Here is a 14,756-nt window from a genome sequence, read left to right on the forward strand (position 1 = left end):
GTAGGTTTAAAAACATTATTTCATGTTTTAAACATTTAAAAATGTTTTAAAAATTTTAAAATGTTTTAAAAAATTCTCACACTTCACTGGCCTTTAAGGTCAGGTTTACCACAAAACATGTGTTGAGAATTTCTGTTAAACAGTTTTCTCAAATATGATTTGAACAGGCATAACTGGTGTAATAAATTCTCATTAATGCAGTAAAAAATGTCTTGACTAGTTCAAATAACCAAAAAATTTGGTCCTCAGATTCTCCTGTGAAAACTCCAGTCAAAGTAAAGGTGACTGAAAAGGATTTCATTGTTGAAGCCCTCCATTCTCATGGTGCTCCAGTCAGCAAAACTTTGTCATCTTCAGATACAGGTAATAAAAATGTTTGGGGCTGCTAAGGAGAACATTTCTCTGTTCTGCACGTGGGATTAATGTGATCCTGTTAAAATGACAGCCAGCCCACGTGGCTGCTGCCTGTCAGCACCATTGGGGTGTTTTTGTTACAAAGCTCTGTGGTTTGGGCTATGGCAGCCTTGCAGTAAAAGTCTGGTTTTAATTGGCAATTTAAATTAATGGTTTTGAATAAATAACAATGAGCTGTGGTTTGGAGAGGGGAGGAGGCTGCAGAAAAGCCAAAAGAAAGTATTTTCTCTTCCTTTTGAATCAAAGATGCCTCCTTTTATGAAGGCATGGGGGATACTGCACTAAATTAAAACCTGTGACATGCACCTCTAAGTCCTCTGTGTCTGAAGAGAAGGCAAGGCTGGACTGATGTTAGAAAGACTCAATTCTCTTCCTACCCTTGCCACTGGGTTTTTTTGGGTTTGTTGTGCTCATTTGTCCTCCTTCCTAAGTCACCTGGATACTGCTGAAATTCCTTCAGAGTGTCAGGTGACATTGACAATAACTACAAATTCACTTTGAATTGTATATAAACCTGATTTTCTCTCTGGAGATTTTACCTTTTCAGATTGCAGCTCTAAATCTTCAGCACATTTTTCAGTCCTGTGTGTGGTCCCCACTGAACCTTTCAGTGGCTCTGTGGGCAGGAGCAGGGACAGATGTGACCCAGGCTGGCTGCTGTGGGGTTCAGTTGGCTTTGTACAGGTCTGAGTGGGGAATGGACAACCTGGATTTGAGCTGGGCTGCTCCAGGCACAGTCAGGAGCTTTCTGAGACAGAAATGTGTTGGCCAGCAAATGTGGGGAAGGGCAAGAAGCAGTAAGCATGAATAGCTGTAACAGCACTTGGATCTTTTCCCATCTCTAGAGTAAGAAATACTCTGACACCATGAAGTATTACTACATCAATTTGGGAAATGTTATGATAGTGCAAGATTTCTGAGTTGACTCTCTGAAGTGTTTGTGATATTAAAGACACAAAACACTTCCTGGAAAATCCACCTGGAGACAGCTTTTTCCATATTGTTATGGACAATGTTTTTATTGGGAATGCAGGGGGATTTCTGTGAAGTATTTATACAGGATTGCAGGAAGAATTACTCATTCAAACAAAAGCCAAATGAAAGAAATACAAAGGAGCTTTTGGGTATGGCAGTAACTTAGGTAAAAGTTATTACAAACATCATGGCAAAATAGCAGCAAGCACCCTGGAAAAGATGCTGTGTCTGTGCCATGGTTCTGAGTGATGGCAATAATAAGAATTAATGCAGGGGCTGAGGAGATAGAAAAAATCAAGGTTTGGGATGATTGTGCAGAGATGCACACATATTCTTAATTCTAGGCCTCATCTTTTCTTACATTACTGTCACAGTTACAAAAGGCGCTGCTCAATTTAGTTACCACTGGTGCTATTCCTTCCTCTATTCTTTTTGTTGTTGCTAAAACTCTTGCCAGAAAAGTCCACCTCAGGCAATTAAACATGGGGATTTTTGTCTTGTTGACTTCCTTAGCCTTGTTTGTTCCTGAGCTTGATGAATTTGATTAATGTGTATTTGTGTCCTAGATGCCAGAAGGGGCCCTGCTTAAAAATAAACTTGTGTTTGTCAGTAAAGAGCATTTTATACAGAAGATTTTATATTCCTGTGCAGTGGTTGGAGGGGGAAAGGGAGTGCACTTTACAGGATTTGGAGGCAGCTACTTTGCCTTCCCCACCCTATCACAGTGCCATAGCAAAAATGGAAATGCTGAGCAGGGAATCTGGAAAAGCAGCAAAATACCAAAAAAGCTACCTGAGGAAATAGTATCATGTGCCAGCCTTGTACCATGTTAGAACTGTGGTTCTTCATGACTGGGCTAATTCATGATGTCCCTGCTGTCACCACAGGGCAGCAATGCATTGAAATAATGGGGTGCTTTGTCCAGGCTTCCAGAACCTCCTTTGTTCTCATGGAAAGGGTCTGTAAATGCCATTTTGGTACCTTTTCTCTAAAAATGGGTGACAGGAGGGAAAGAATCTGGAAAAGCAGCAAAATAACCAAAAAGTTACCTGAGGAAGTAGCATCATGTGCCAGCCTTGCACCATGTTAGAACTGTGGTTCCTCATGACTGGGCTAATTCATGATGTCCCTACTGTCACCACAGGGCAGCAGTGCATTGAAATAATGGGGTGCTTTGTCCAGGCTTCCAGAACCTCCTTTGTTCTCATGGAAGGGGTCTGTAAATGCCATTTTGGTACCTTTTCTCCAAAAATGGGTGACAGGAGGGAAGGAACAGCCCCAACTCGCTGGGTGTTGAATTGACGAGGTTCTGGTGTTGATGCCATTTCTGTGAATTATAAATCAAGGACAAGCTCTGGCTGTGTCTGCTCTGTTTTTCCCTGTTTCCTTGCCCCTCTGAAGTGCTCCTTTCTTTGCAGAGCTGCTGGTACTGAACGGCACCGACCCCGTGGCAGAGGCGGCCATTCGGCAGCTGAGCCAGTCTGCCAAGCAGAAGCTGAAGTCCCCTCGGAAGAAAAGCACCATTATCATATCAGGGGTGTCCAAGGTAGAGCAGAAAACACACTTAGAGTTCAAGTTTAGCTCTGGAAAGCCCTTTCTGCACTGACTGCAGTGCTAACAGGGCTTCTGTGTCCCTGCAGGGTCCAGTTCTGTGTGCCAGGTTATTTCTGTGCCTGTTTCAAGCTCAGCCAGATCAGGGTGTTGGGTGCTGATGGTTAGATTGGACAGCCTGACTAAAATGTACTCTGTCCTTGGATAGGAGTGATGTTGGGGGTTTGGGGAATCAATTTAGGTGAGAAGAGATCCATATAAAATATGTATATAAAACAAGAATGTATTGTAAGAAGACAAAGCTGATTTCATATTAAAGGTAAGAGCTGGAGCAGGCACACAGGTAACCAGGGATGTTTTCACTCTAAATGCCAAGTCTAGCCTATGAATGTAAGGAAATACACACACACACACACATATATATACATATATAAATAAATAGCACTTTAATACACATCAATACTGTACTACAGAGATTTTCAGCAATCCAGTGCCAATCTGGAGCCACATGTTATATAATGTATATATATTATATTTTGTATACATAAAATATATAAATATATCTAGTATATATAATAATATATGTATATATGTATATATATATGTATGTATATGTATATAAGCATCGTTTTGGGCCTGTTTTAAAGTACAATAATTTAGATACTCAGCCTCATGTTTTATAATCTTTATATTCTGTGCTTCACTCATGTAGGGAAGATGCACTGAAAAAGTGGGGAAGTTTTTTATACTTTATTTCAAAGCTGTTAAAACAGCTCTGAAAAATCTCTGGTTCTCTGGTCTCTGTTCCAGAGGGAGAGCAAACAGTGAGACAAGATGAAATGCTTTGATGTTAATTTTCTTAGAAGGACCAAAAGAAATGCTGACACCTCATTACAGCAGCACCTATGGGGGAGTCCTGTTATTTGTAGTGGGGCCAGAGATGGGTAGAAGGCATTTCCTTAATTGATTTTTTCACTCATTTGGACTTTGCAACATGATTAAAACTTTGCTAAATGCCCCTCTCCTTTAGTAGAGCTAAGGAAGCTTCAGGTGACTTGCTGGTGATCCTGAGCAATTACAAACACAAGTGTAAAGAGTTAAAATAACTCTTGCAGGGAGGTTTGTTTTTCTTCAGCAGGATGACTCGTGTCAGTGTTGTCTCTTATTTCCACTGGGCAGACCTCTTTATCTCAGGACAGTGAAGCTTCACTGATGATGGACTATGCTGCAGCCATGGACAGCTCCTGCAGGGAAGCAGATCCACCCACTGTGGCGGAAAATGTTGCAAAAATCACCTCTGACAAAAAGCAGTCACTGGATGCTTCAGAAAGAGTCCCTGGCACCCACCCACAGCAAAGCACCCCCAAGACCTGGAGTTTGGAGAATGGCAGCCAGCAGTGGGACACCAGCACACTCTTAGACCAGACCTCTGAAGAAATATCTGGGAGCTCATTAAGTGTTTCAGAAACTGGGAGCATGAAAAAATCTAAAGGTACATGATCCTCACTTCCACTTCAGTGACTGCTTTCTCTGTGTAATTGCCTGCAGTAGTTCATCCTTTCTTACTGATTTTTTTTTTGTCCTTCGAACTCTTTGTGATTGTGGTGTTGGTTGAAGTTGTTTTACTTGCAGCTCTCTGAGGCAGCTCAGGTTTTTTACCCTCCCCTCCATGAGGAAACAGCTCACCCTTAGAAGCTGGCAGCTCATTACACCCAACTCAGTTCTTTGGGAGAGAAATCACTAGTCACATTATCAATTCCTCAAGGAAAACTGTGTCCTTATAACCCAGGACTTGCCCTATATTGCCTGGGTGAAGATGGCAGGGATCCACTCTTGCTTTCCAATCTATTCCTCTTCCTCTTTACCTCTCTGAGCACAAGGCTGCCCTCACTAAAGTGTGTGTTCAGGAAAACACCACAGCTGAAGAGAAACTGCCTGCTGAACAGATTCCCCCTTTTCACTCATTTCATTACAGATTCCCCCTTTTCACTCATTTCATTGCAGATCCCCCTTTTCACTCATTTCATTGCAGATCTCCCTTTTCACTCGTTTCATTACAGATTCCCCCTTTTCACTCATTTCATTACAGATTCCCCCTTTTCACTCATGTCATTGCAGATCCCCCTTTTCACTCATTTCATTACAGATTCCCCCTTTTCACTCATTTCATTGCAGATTCCCCTTTTCACTCATTTCATTACAGATTCCCCCTTTTCACTCATTTCATTACAGATTCCCCTTTTCACTCATTTCATTGCAGATCCCCCTTTTCACTCATTTCATTACAGATTCCCCCTTTTCCCCTTTTCACTCATTTCATTGCAGATCCCCCTTTTCACTCATTTCATTGCAGATCTCCCTTTTCACTCATTTCATTGCAGATCCCCCTTTTCACTCGTTTCATTACAGATTCCCCCTTTTCACTCATTTCATTACAGATTCCCCCTTTTCACTCATGTCATTGCAGATCCCCCTTTTCACTCATTTCATTACAGATTCCCCCTTTTCACTCATGTCATTGCAGATCCCCCTTTTCACTCATTTCATTACAGATTCCCCCTTTTCACTCATTTCATTGCAGATCCCCCTTTTCCTCATTTCATTACAGATTCCCCCTTTTCACTCATTTCATTAATGCATCACTTGCTAAAGAAAATGGAATAGAAGTTAATTTAAGAAGTAAATAAGGTATCAGATCATTTTGCTTAGGTAGTTACAAACCTGAATAGCTGCAGTTTGAAAAGGCTTTGTGTTTCCTTTGTAAATCCAGTAACCTCTGAGCACTGGTTTGTGGTAAACACAGGGGCTATTAGGAAATCCTACAAAAGGGTCAGTGCAGTGGACTGTGCCCCAAACAGGCACACAGGTTGCACCTTAAAGTTGCAAAAACCACTGTGCTTTTCACTCATACCCATCCCTCTCTGTTTTATTATTTTCTGTCCTTTCCTCACCCAGAGATCCTGGGAAATCTCACTACAAAACCTCCCTGTCTGACTGGATTTTCACCCCCCTCACCCAAGGGCAGACACTGGAGCTCTTTGTCAGGACCCTCCCTTGGAGCTCTCTGGCCTTCCCACAGCTGGACTGCTCCACATGAGAGATCAGGAGGGAGCAGCAACAATCTCTGTCACACACATGCCCAGGCACTGGAAAGCCTTGGGAGTGTTTGGGATGAGGGGAGTGGGTTAGCTCTCAAGGGATTTGGATCATTTTGGAGCCTGGAAAACCTGAGGAAGCCGTGTGAAAAACTGCAAACCTCTGGACTCTTCTTCAGCATGTTACTCTAAAGCAAAAAAGTGGAAATCTGTATGTGAGTTGTCTAGTTTTGGGTTTCCCTGTGCAAAGAGATGAGGCTTCTAGAGATCCTTTTCAGATTCAGTATAAGTCTGCTAAAAACTGCAAAATATCTCTGAGAGAGTTGTATCATACTTGGAAAAACCTGGCTCAAATCCCTTTCATTATACACAGATGTCTTTGTGGAAGTCTTGAATCTCTGCTTTGTCACAGCTGAGTAGCTTTTATGGAGTAAGATGGGAAAACATTTCAACCCCCCTGCCTTCAGTGAGCTGTGAATAGTTCAAGGCTTCTGTTTGTCAAATGCTTTCCCTTAAAAAAAACAAACAACAAAAAAAATCCACCACAAATAAAACCGCAAATGCAACAACAAAAAAACCCAAACACGGCAAAAAACCCAAACAAAACCTCTTCTGCTTTGAAAAGCCTTTTGTGTGTGTTAATGTCTTAAAGCTAGCACTTTTTTTTAGTCTTGCATATTTTTGTTTGTTTGTTTTTTTACCTTTCTGACTTCCTCTCTCTTACCCATTCCCTTTTATAAACTTAAGATGACTGCTATGCCAGCCAGAATTAATTACCTACACAGTAAGTTATTTTTGTCTCTATTTTTATCCCTAAGAAAATGTAGCTTTACAATGAGACCCTCATTGTAAAAACTGAAGCAAAAATTAGTTTGACACCCATTTTCTTCTTCCCCTCTCCATTCCTTTCCTCCTTCCAAAATTACCTTCCTGTGCTCAGGTGTCTTAGCAGACTGGTCTGCTGTGACAAATCATCTTTCTGGTGGTTGTGCTGTCCAGGAGGATCACACAGAGAGGGCAGCAAGGAAACCTTGGAGGGATGCTCTACATCAGTCAAAATCTGCTCATGTAAACCATGTGTGAACCCCATAACTGGATATTCATACCAACAAAACTTATTTCAAAACCTGCTGCTTATAGATTTTTAGATTAAACTTTTCTGGCTTAATTTAGAGAGCTACCACAATCTCAGCGGGTATTTCCAAAACCACCTGTATGAAAACTCTTTTGGAAGTCGGGAAGGAATGGAAAGCCATCTCTGTTGGTATCCTTGTAGATGTGGAAGGAAATCTTCCTCCATTAGCACAAGTGAGATTCAGAAGTGATCCCACCCCCCACCAGTATTTTCAGAACACCCCCCATCAGTGCCATGAGTTCATAACAGTGCTCTTTGCTCATCTCCTGCTGCTGGGGGCAGGGCTGGCACATGGATCCTGTTGAACTGGAGGAATAAGCATGCAAACAGCACATGAACCAGCACATGAACCAGCATGGGCACTGCCAGGCTGCCGCCCTGCCTCCTGCCAGGGCTGCATGTCTGCACAGCAGCCAGAGCCCCTGCCAGGCTGCCTGCACACTGCTGGGCATGTGGCAAGCTTCCAGGCAGCAGGGGCTGAACTCCAGGGAGCTCTGGTGTCAGGGGTGCTGCTTGTGCTGAGCCTGTGCTGCCCCCAGGGAAGTGCTGCCCACGGATTTTCAGCTGCAGGGAGTCGTCCCAGGCCATTGGCACAATTTTTGGAGCATTCTTAGTCAGGTGCTGTTTCCTGTTGTAGAAAATCTGAATGGCAGAGTAGATGGGACTAAAAATCTGCTCAGGGATAAACCCTTGTGTCCTAGTGCTGCTGGGCAGAGCAGCTGCCTGCTCAAGCAGGAGCTGCACAGCAGTGAGGCCTCTGCACCCCCGTGCTCTGCACATCAGCAGCTGTCACTGTCCTGGGTGGAACACTGCTGCTTTTGTGCTGCTGATCACAGCTTCAAGTGGCACTGCCTTGCCAGAAAGATCAATCAGAGGCTGATGGGAGAGCAGTCAAGATTCAAATCCACAGGGTCTGGTTGCTTTCAGCTGATTTCTGCTTCCCATCCCATTGTGGCCTGTGAGGAGAGTCTCAGCAGCTGCCAGAAAAAACCATGTTTGAATTTCCTCCCAGGTGCTGAGTGCTTAGCCCTTAAAGTACACAGTAATGAACCCAAGTACACGTTTATGACTGCCTTGGTGTGCACAAAGCAGCATCTGGCTGCCATGAAATACCTGTTCTGCAGCTGTCACTGTGTGCAAAGTGACACAGAGGCCTTGGCAGGTCCTCAGGGGACAAACATTTAATTCTAGCTGTGGCAGTGTCCCGTGGAAGAACTGCACTGTGTGTTGCTTTTTGTGTCCATTTGCAGTGGGAGGAAAAGCAGAATCAGGACCACGCCATGACAGGAATTAATAGCTGAAGTTGGAAAGGATCAGGAAACCTGATAGTGGTGCAGGGAGGGGGTGTGGAAGCCCTGCCAGGGAGGTGACTGTCCCCACTCCCAATCTGACTGCCAGAAGCTCCTGTGCTGGCTTGTCACCTGGGTCCTCCTCTGTTCAAACGAGCTCTTGCCACCTGGGACAACAGCCCTACCAATTCCATACAAAACTGATGCTATTTTAACCCAGAGCTGATGTCCCAGCCAGGCTGAGTGTTGCTGGGAGCCTGGAGCAGTGTCCCTGCCAGCTGCACACCAGGCACACATGGAGAGGGAGGGTGGAATTTGGCAGAATAGCTGCAAAAACAGCCCAAGCTTGCAAAGAGAGGAGTAGTGATAGCTGCTGTTGGCAGCATGAGTCCCTGGTGAGATGACAGCTGCAATTGCCTTGGCTGCATGCTGGGTTTGACAGGGGGTCAGGGGAAAGAACATGGCAAAATAAAGCAACTTAATTTACCACAGGAGGGATTTGGGCCGACTTCTGAACCTGTTGGAAGCAGATGTAATATTATTTTTAATCTGCTTGAAGTGCATTGCTATTCCTAACAGGGTTTTAGAACAGCAAATGCTTTGTGAGTGTTACTCTGGGTGGTGCTGCTGAATTTCTATGGAACACCTGCTGCCTGGCTTGTACACAACCACTGCACATATGTTTGCTGCCAGGTACTGCTGTCCTGCACCTCAAATTGAATTTGCTTCACGGGCTGATCTTGAACTCCTTTGATCTCTGAAACAACAAAGAGTAACATTATTTCCTCTCTTTTTCATTCTTTTTATAAAATCCTTTCTACTTTACTGGTTGGAAAGATTGGATGTGCCCCTGAGACATGTGAGAGCCCAGGGTACAACCCACCCCAGTGCTGTGCATGTGTGTATGAGCACTGGCATGGCCTCCAGAGCAGCATTAGGAACTAAGTGTAAGGAAGGAGCCTTAAATCAGAGAATCAGCTTTTCTCACTCATGCTGCACTTAGAGCTGAGTTTCAAGAGGTTCTGTCTAAAGTGTCCTGCACCTTTTTCCCTGAGCCTGTTCTGTCTAAAGTGTCCTGCACCTTTTTCCCTGCACAGGTGGCATTTTGAAGAAAAGCGCCAAGCTGTTTTTCCGCCGGCAGCACCACCAGAAGGACCCGGGGATGAGCCAGTCCCACAATGACCTGGTGTTCCTGCAGCACCCCCTGGCAGAGGAGGGCCGCAAGAAGGGGGGGACACTCTCCAGAATGCTGAGCAAGAAGCTCCTTTCCAGGAACAAGAGCAAGACCAAACTGAACGGGGCCTCGGGAGAGCCGTACCCATGAACCCAACCCCTCTCCATGGATTCCTGCTCACATGAGCACTTGTTTACAGAGCAGTCCTAGAGAATACAAATATGGCTGATGGCTTGCATAAAAGGATGTTCACTGTTAACAGTGGTCTTTTTGGTTTATTTTTCCAAAATGCTTTTTCTCCCTGATGATGAAGTTGTTCCTCCAAATACAAGCAGTGCTGAATGTGTCCAGCTTTTGGAGGAGTGTGTGGTTTCTTCTGGAAGAGGAGGGAGGATAAAGAATGGTGCAGGTGGGGACCAAGAAGGCACCTGATGTCCTGGGGTGCAATGGGAAGAGCATTTCCAGCAGGTAATGCCCCTGTGCCCAGCCCTGGGGGCACCTCTGGCTGCTGTGCCCAGCTCTGGCTCCTCAGCACAGCAGGGCCAGGAGCTCCTGGAGCTGAGCAAGGGCCTGGAGCAGCTCCGTGCCCAGGAAAGGCTGAGGGAGCTGGGGCTGCTCAGCCTGGAGAGGAGCCCCAGGGAGAGAGAGGGGCTGAGCCCTGCCTGGGCCTGCCTGGCCCTGTGTCTGTCCCTGTGTCTGTCCCTGGCTGTCCCTGTGTCTGTCCCTGTGGCTGTCCCTGTGTCCATCCCTGTGTCTGTCCCTGCCTGTCCCTGTGTCTGTCCCTGTGTCTGTCCCTGTGTCTGTCCCTGGCTGTCCCTGTGTCTGTCCCTGTGTCTGTCCCTGTGTGCAGAGCTCAGAGCAGGCCCAGGCTCTGCTCCAGGCCCAGCAATGGCCCCAGAGCCACGGGCAGGGCCTGAGCCCAGCAATTCCCCTCACAGGAGGCACAACTTCTGCCCTGGGCAGTGCCCAGCCCTGAGCAGAGCCCAGAGGGGCTCTGGGGGCTCCTCCTGGGGACATTCCAGAGCCACCTGGACCCAGCCCTGTGCCCTGTGCTCTGGGATGGCCCTGCTGGAGCAGGGAGGTGGCACCAGGGACCCTCTGTGGGCCCTTCCAGCCTGACTGATCCTGCAGGGAGGACCCAAATGTGATCCCCTGATTTACATCAACAGGGAGCTCTGGACTGAAACCTCACATCCATTTATGTGACTAAACCTCTCCAGAGACAGAAAACACCACTGTGCTCCCTCTCTACAGCCTGCAACAGTAGCAACTGATTTTTCTAGTCTGAAAGGGAGAAAAAAGAGGCCCAGATGCAGTTTGTGCTGTGATTTGGAAGGGGATGAGTGTTCAGAAGCAGAAGGAAAATGCTGACTCAGACACCCTACTGTAATAACTGTAGCCTGCTGTAGTCACTGCTCAGCCCCTGGAGGTGGAGAGATGCCTTTGACATTAGCCATAAATCAATCAATTATGCAAATATCAATACTAGCATATTGTTTAATATTCTGCTTAAAAAAAAGTTACGCTTTAAAACACAGAACTTGGGTGGTTTTGTTTAAATCTACTTGAAGCTACACGCAAACCAAGTATTTGTAAAATCTTAAATGTAGCTTTTCTTCCCTGTGTGAGAAGCTGTACTGCTGATGCAAAAACTCATCTTAGGGGCTCTAATTCCTTTTCCCAAGTGCTTGTTAGACAAGTACATAAACCATCATATCAAATGCAAAGCTAGGAGCAGTAAATGGTGAGTAGAGCATAGTTAACCCTACAGTGCTTTTCATTGGAAAGCTTGTCTTACTTGCCAAACACTGAGATCTTCAAATATACAGTTGTGAAGGAAGCTTTTGAAAATTTATGAATTCCCTTAGTTCAGTTTCTAGATCTACCAGTGTTGTCATGTGCTGAGTGGTTGGCCAGATGAGTTTTTTAACCTTTTTTCCTTGCTAAATATTGCAGCTGGCTCCTTTAGTCTAAAACGAAAAACTGATGGGAGCAAAGGCATAGTTCTCATTTTGACTGTGAAGAAGAGTAAAATGTCAGTATTTCACAGGTACCATCTTTCATGCTTTACCTGTATTTTTCCATCATCTGCATTCCTGCTGAGAACAGAGGACCAAGCCTGTTCCCTTCAGCCAAGAAAAACATCCAATCATTCCAACTGAATTACTGACCTGAATGGATGATAGACCTTGTGCCTACTTTGCCAACAGTGATTTTTCCCCTGGCCCCTTTCCTCCCTTTAAGCTGTCCAACACTTTGGTGGATATTTGGGCTTTCAACTTAAAGCATTCATCAAAAATAGAAAGTTGCAGAAGAATAGAAACACATTTCAAATTTCTGACGGATTCAAGGTTGTCTTGGTGAATCAATATCAAAGTAGAGGAGGTTTGGTTTCTTTTTTACCAAGAAAATATTAGAACTGAACGGTCAAAATCTTTCAACTGCTTAAAAATACTGTTTATGTGTAACCTCCCAAGATCACTGTGGTGGAACAGTAGACCAGACTATCAAATAGTTGTACGTTTAAGTATGCTGCTGGTTATGAAAACACTTGAAGGCATTTTAATGTTCTGTATTTTGAAAATTGGGTACAAATTGATCTTCTGGAGCTGTATTGTGCTTGGAAATCCCAGTTCAGTAATACAGGTTTGTCCAGACTGAATGTGCCTGAACAGTTTTGTTTATTTCTAATTTAATACAAAGTAGAAATTTTGTTTCTTCATTTGTTCTACAGTGTTTCATGATGTGAGCATTAAAATCCCTGATGTCATGTTCCCTCAACAGACACTTTTTCTCTTGGAATTTCTCCAGGAATTCTCTGTGTTATGGGGCAGGATGGGAGTCAAGTCCCTGCCATTGTTAAATGCTCAGTCTTTGTTGCTGAAAGATAAAACCACAACAGTTCCCTAAATTCAAGAAATCCAAATGAAACTGAGCTCCATGGGTAGCACATCCATACCCTAAAAACAAACAGCTGTGGAATTTGGAATGTAGAAGCAGCACATAACATTACTTGAAGTTTTCTTAAATTACTGAGCTGGGATTTTAATTTACAGAAGCTTTAGCATGTACTGTAGAACAGAGTGAAATAACACTGAGTAACTTGCAGGATACAGCACTAGGATTTGCTTGTAATTTACCCCAGGGAATGGATACACATGGAAAAAATTGGTTCATTTAAGGTTTTGATGATTACTTGAATGCTTGTCTCAGTGGTGGGAATGAAGGACATTCTTTACTGCAAACTGTGTGAAGGTTTGGGCTCACATGTGTTAAGAGAGAATGAATTCTCCAGATAAGGAGAGCAAGGCATTTGGTGTAAAAAGGGGGTCTGTTTTTTTATTTGCCTTCACTCCTCAGGAAAATAAACATTGTTTGGTTTGATGTTGGATCTCTATATCTGGCGGGTGTGTTCCTCACCTCTTCTTACTCCTCTGCCAATAATTTATGTCCTGCTGTAAAAACAAACTAAGGCACTAAACAAGGGGACAGCTGAGTTGTGACAACCCCAAAGACCCACAGTAAGGAATCCCATCCCCTCCTTAGGTTGTCATTTAAGATCAGGAGATCTGAGGATGCATTTGGGTCAGTGTGAGCTGGATCCTCACAACCTGCAGGATCCACACTGCAGTTTTGGGTCAGAAACACTGGATTTGTCAACAGGCACAAATAATACTGGGATGTGTCCTGTGCAGTTTTTGTTTTACAAAACACCTTCTGTGTTTTGTAATTTGATCCATTGTTCAAATGTCTAGTTATTAAAATTACAAAGAATTTTATTAACTACCCACTTGAACAGCAGATAAAATCTTTACATGATATTATTACATTGAACACTTGTTGTTCACTGCCTTGCAATTTAATGAAGTCAGAATAGTAAATTGGAAACAACCTGTGAAATATTCATTCTTTTTTGTCCCTTTTCTCACACTTTTGTGTTTCTGGATGTTCTGTACAACAAAGAAAGCATGGGTATTTCTTTCATGAGGACTAAGAGATGAAGGCTTGCTTCTTTCTAAAGAATTTTTCTGCCCATACATGCAACTTCTTACTTTGTATTTTTAGTTTGTTTTGCTTTATGGTTAAATTTGCCTCAATGGAGACAAGCCCTATCCTCACCAAGATTTGTCTTAGCTTTAGTGTGAATTTTGACTGAGCAAATAGTACAAGAATTAAATTACTCTTTGTAGATGAAAGCAATAAAACTACCTGATATCTCCAATGGGAATATAAGCTAAGTAACTTTCTTCAAGTGATTGAGATCCCTTTCAAAGTCACTTTAAAGAGGAGGGGAAGGCTTTATCCCTAGGTCATTGGTATTTTATATCCCACTTGACCCAGGAAGAAATTAGAGTCACTTCACTCCTAACAATATGTAAAACTTGGGAATCCGAGGCAGAAGGAATGCCAGGGTGGAAAAATTGCATTTTGAAAGCAAAATACCTTTGCTAAACTTCTTCAGCTTTATGGACAGGTCATACACTGTGCAGGCATAAATACTGGGCTTTATTATTATGATTTCTGACAGATTTTCTTTTTTCCTGCTCTTTCTGTTGGGGCTCCAGGCCATACAGAGTTTGTGCTGTCTTGCTCTTGAGAGTACTGGATTTATAGTGCTGCTTTTTTGATGAAACTGGCTGGCAATTACAGCAGTTTTGGGGATCAGTGGAATTTTACAGCATTTCCTGCTACTGCATCTCCTTGCTGGTTCTGGGTGTTTTGCAAGTGAAAACTTTCTGCTGTGTGTGTTTCTTGCAGAGTTCCGCTGTTCTTTATGTGCAGATTGTCATAGGAAAAAACAAAGTTGAAAGCATAAAATAATGCCAAATGTGGATGGGGAAGCAAAATAAGAATCTTGCTCTTGTTTTAACACCTATTTTAGGTCTGGGAGCTCTGGGGGTTGCACAGAGCAAGGTGAGAGCTGCCTGGATTTTTCAGTTGAGTTTATTGCAGGCTTTGATTTGCAGAGCTGAGGTTTGAGAGAAGTGCTTCTGGAATTAACTGTGCCATAGCTCCAGGCTAAGACATTCCTGTTGTGAGTGGGAACAGCTGACCTCATGCTCTGACCTCAACAGGACCTAAGTGGATTTATTCATGTGTTTAAAGTCAGCATATGCTTCTGC

At 43.8% G+C, this 14,756-nt stretch overlaps 1 protein-coding gene across 1 annotated transcript in view; it reads left to right on the forward strand.

The window, feature by feature from the left end:
- C2CD2 (C2 calcium dependent domain containing 2) overlaps positions 1–9,887 on the forward strand; it is a 36,366-nt gene extending 26,479 nt beyond the window's left edge. Inside the window, exons 11-14 of the mRNA XM_058018358.1 lie at positions 250–363; positions 2,808–2,935; positions 4,120–4,432; positions 9,557–9,887. Coding sequence (XP_057874341.1) covers positions 250–363; positions 2,808–2,935; positions 4,120–4,432; positions 9,557–9,783 — 782 coding nt within the window. The 3' untranslated portion in view covers positions 9,784–9,887. The remainder of the gene's footprint in view (positions 1–249; positions 364–2,807; positions 2,936–4,119; positions 4,433–9,556) is intronic.
- Positions 9,888–14,756: the final 4,869 nt, after the last annotated feature.

Source organism: Melospiza georgiana, chromosome 2 (genome assembly GCF_028018845.1).
Source record: "Melospiza georgiana isolate bMelGeo1 chromosome 2, bMelGeo1.pri, whole genome shotgun sequence".
Taxonomy (NCBI): Eukaryota; Metazoa; Chordata; class Aves; order Passeriformes; family Passerellidae; genus Melospiza; species Melospiza georgiana.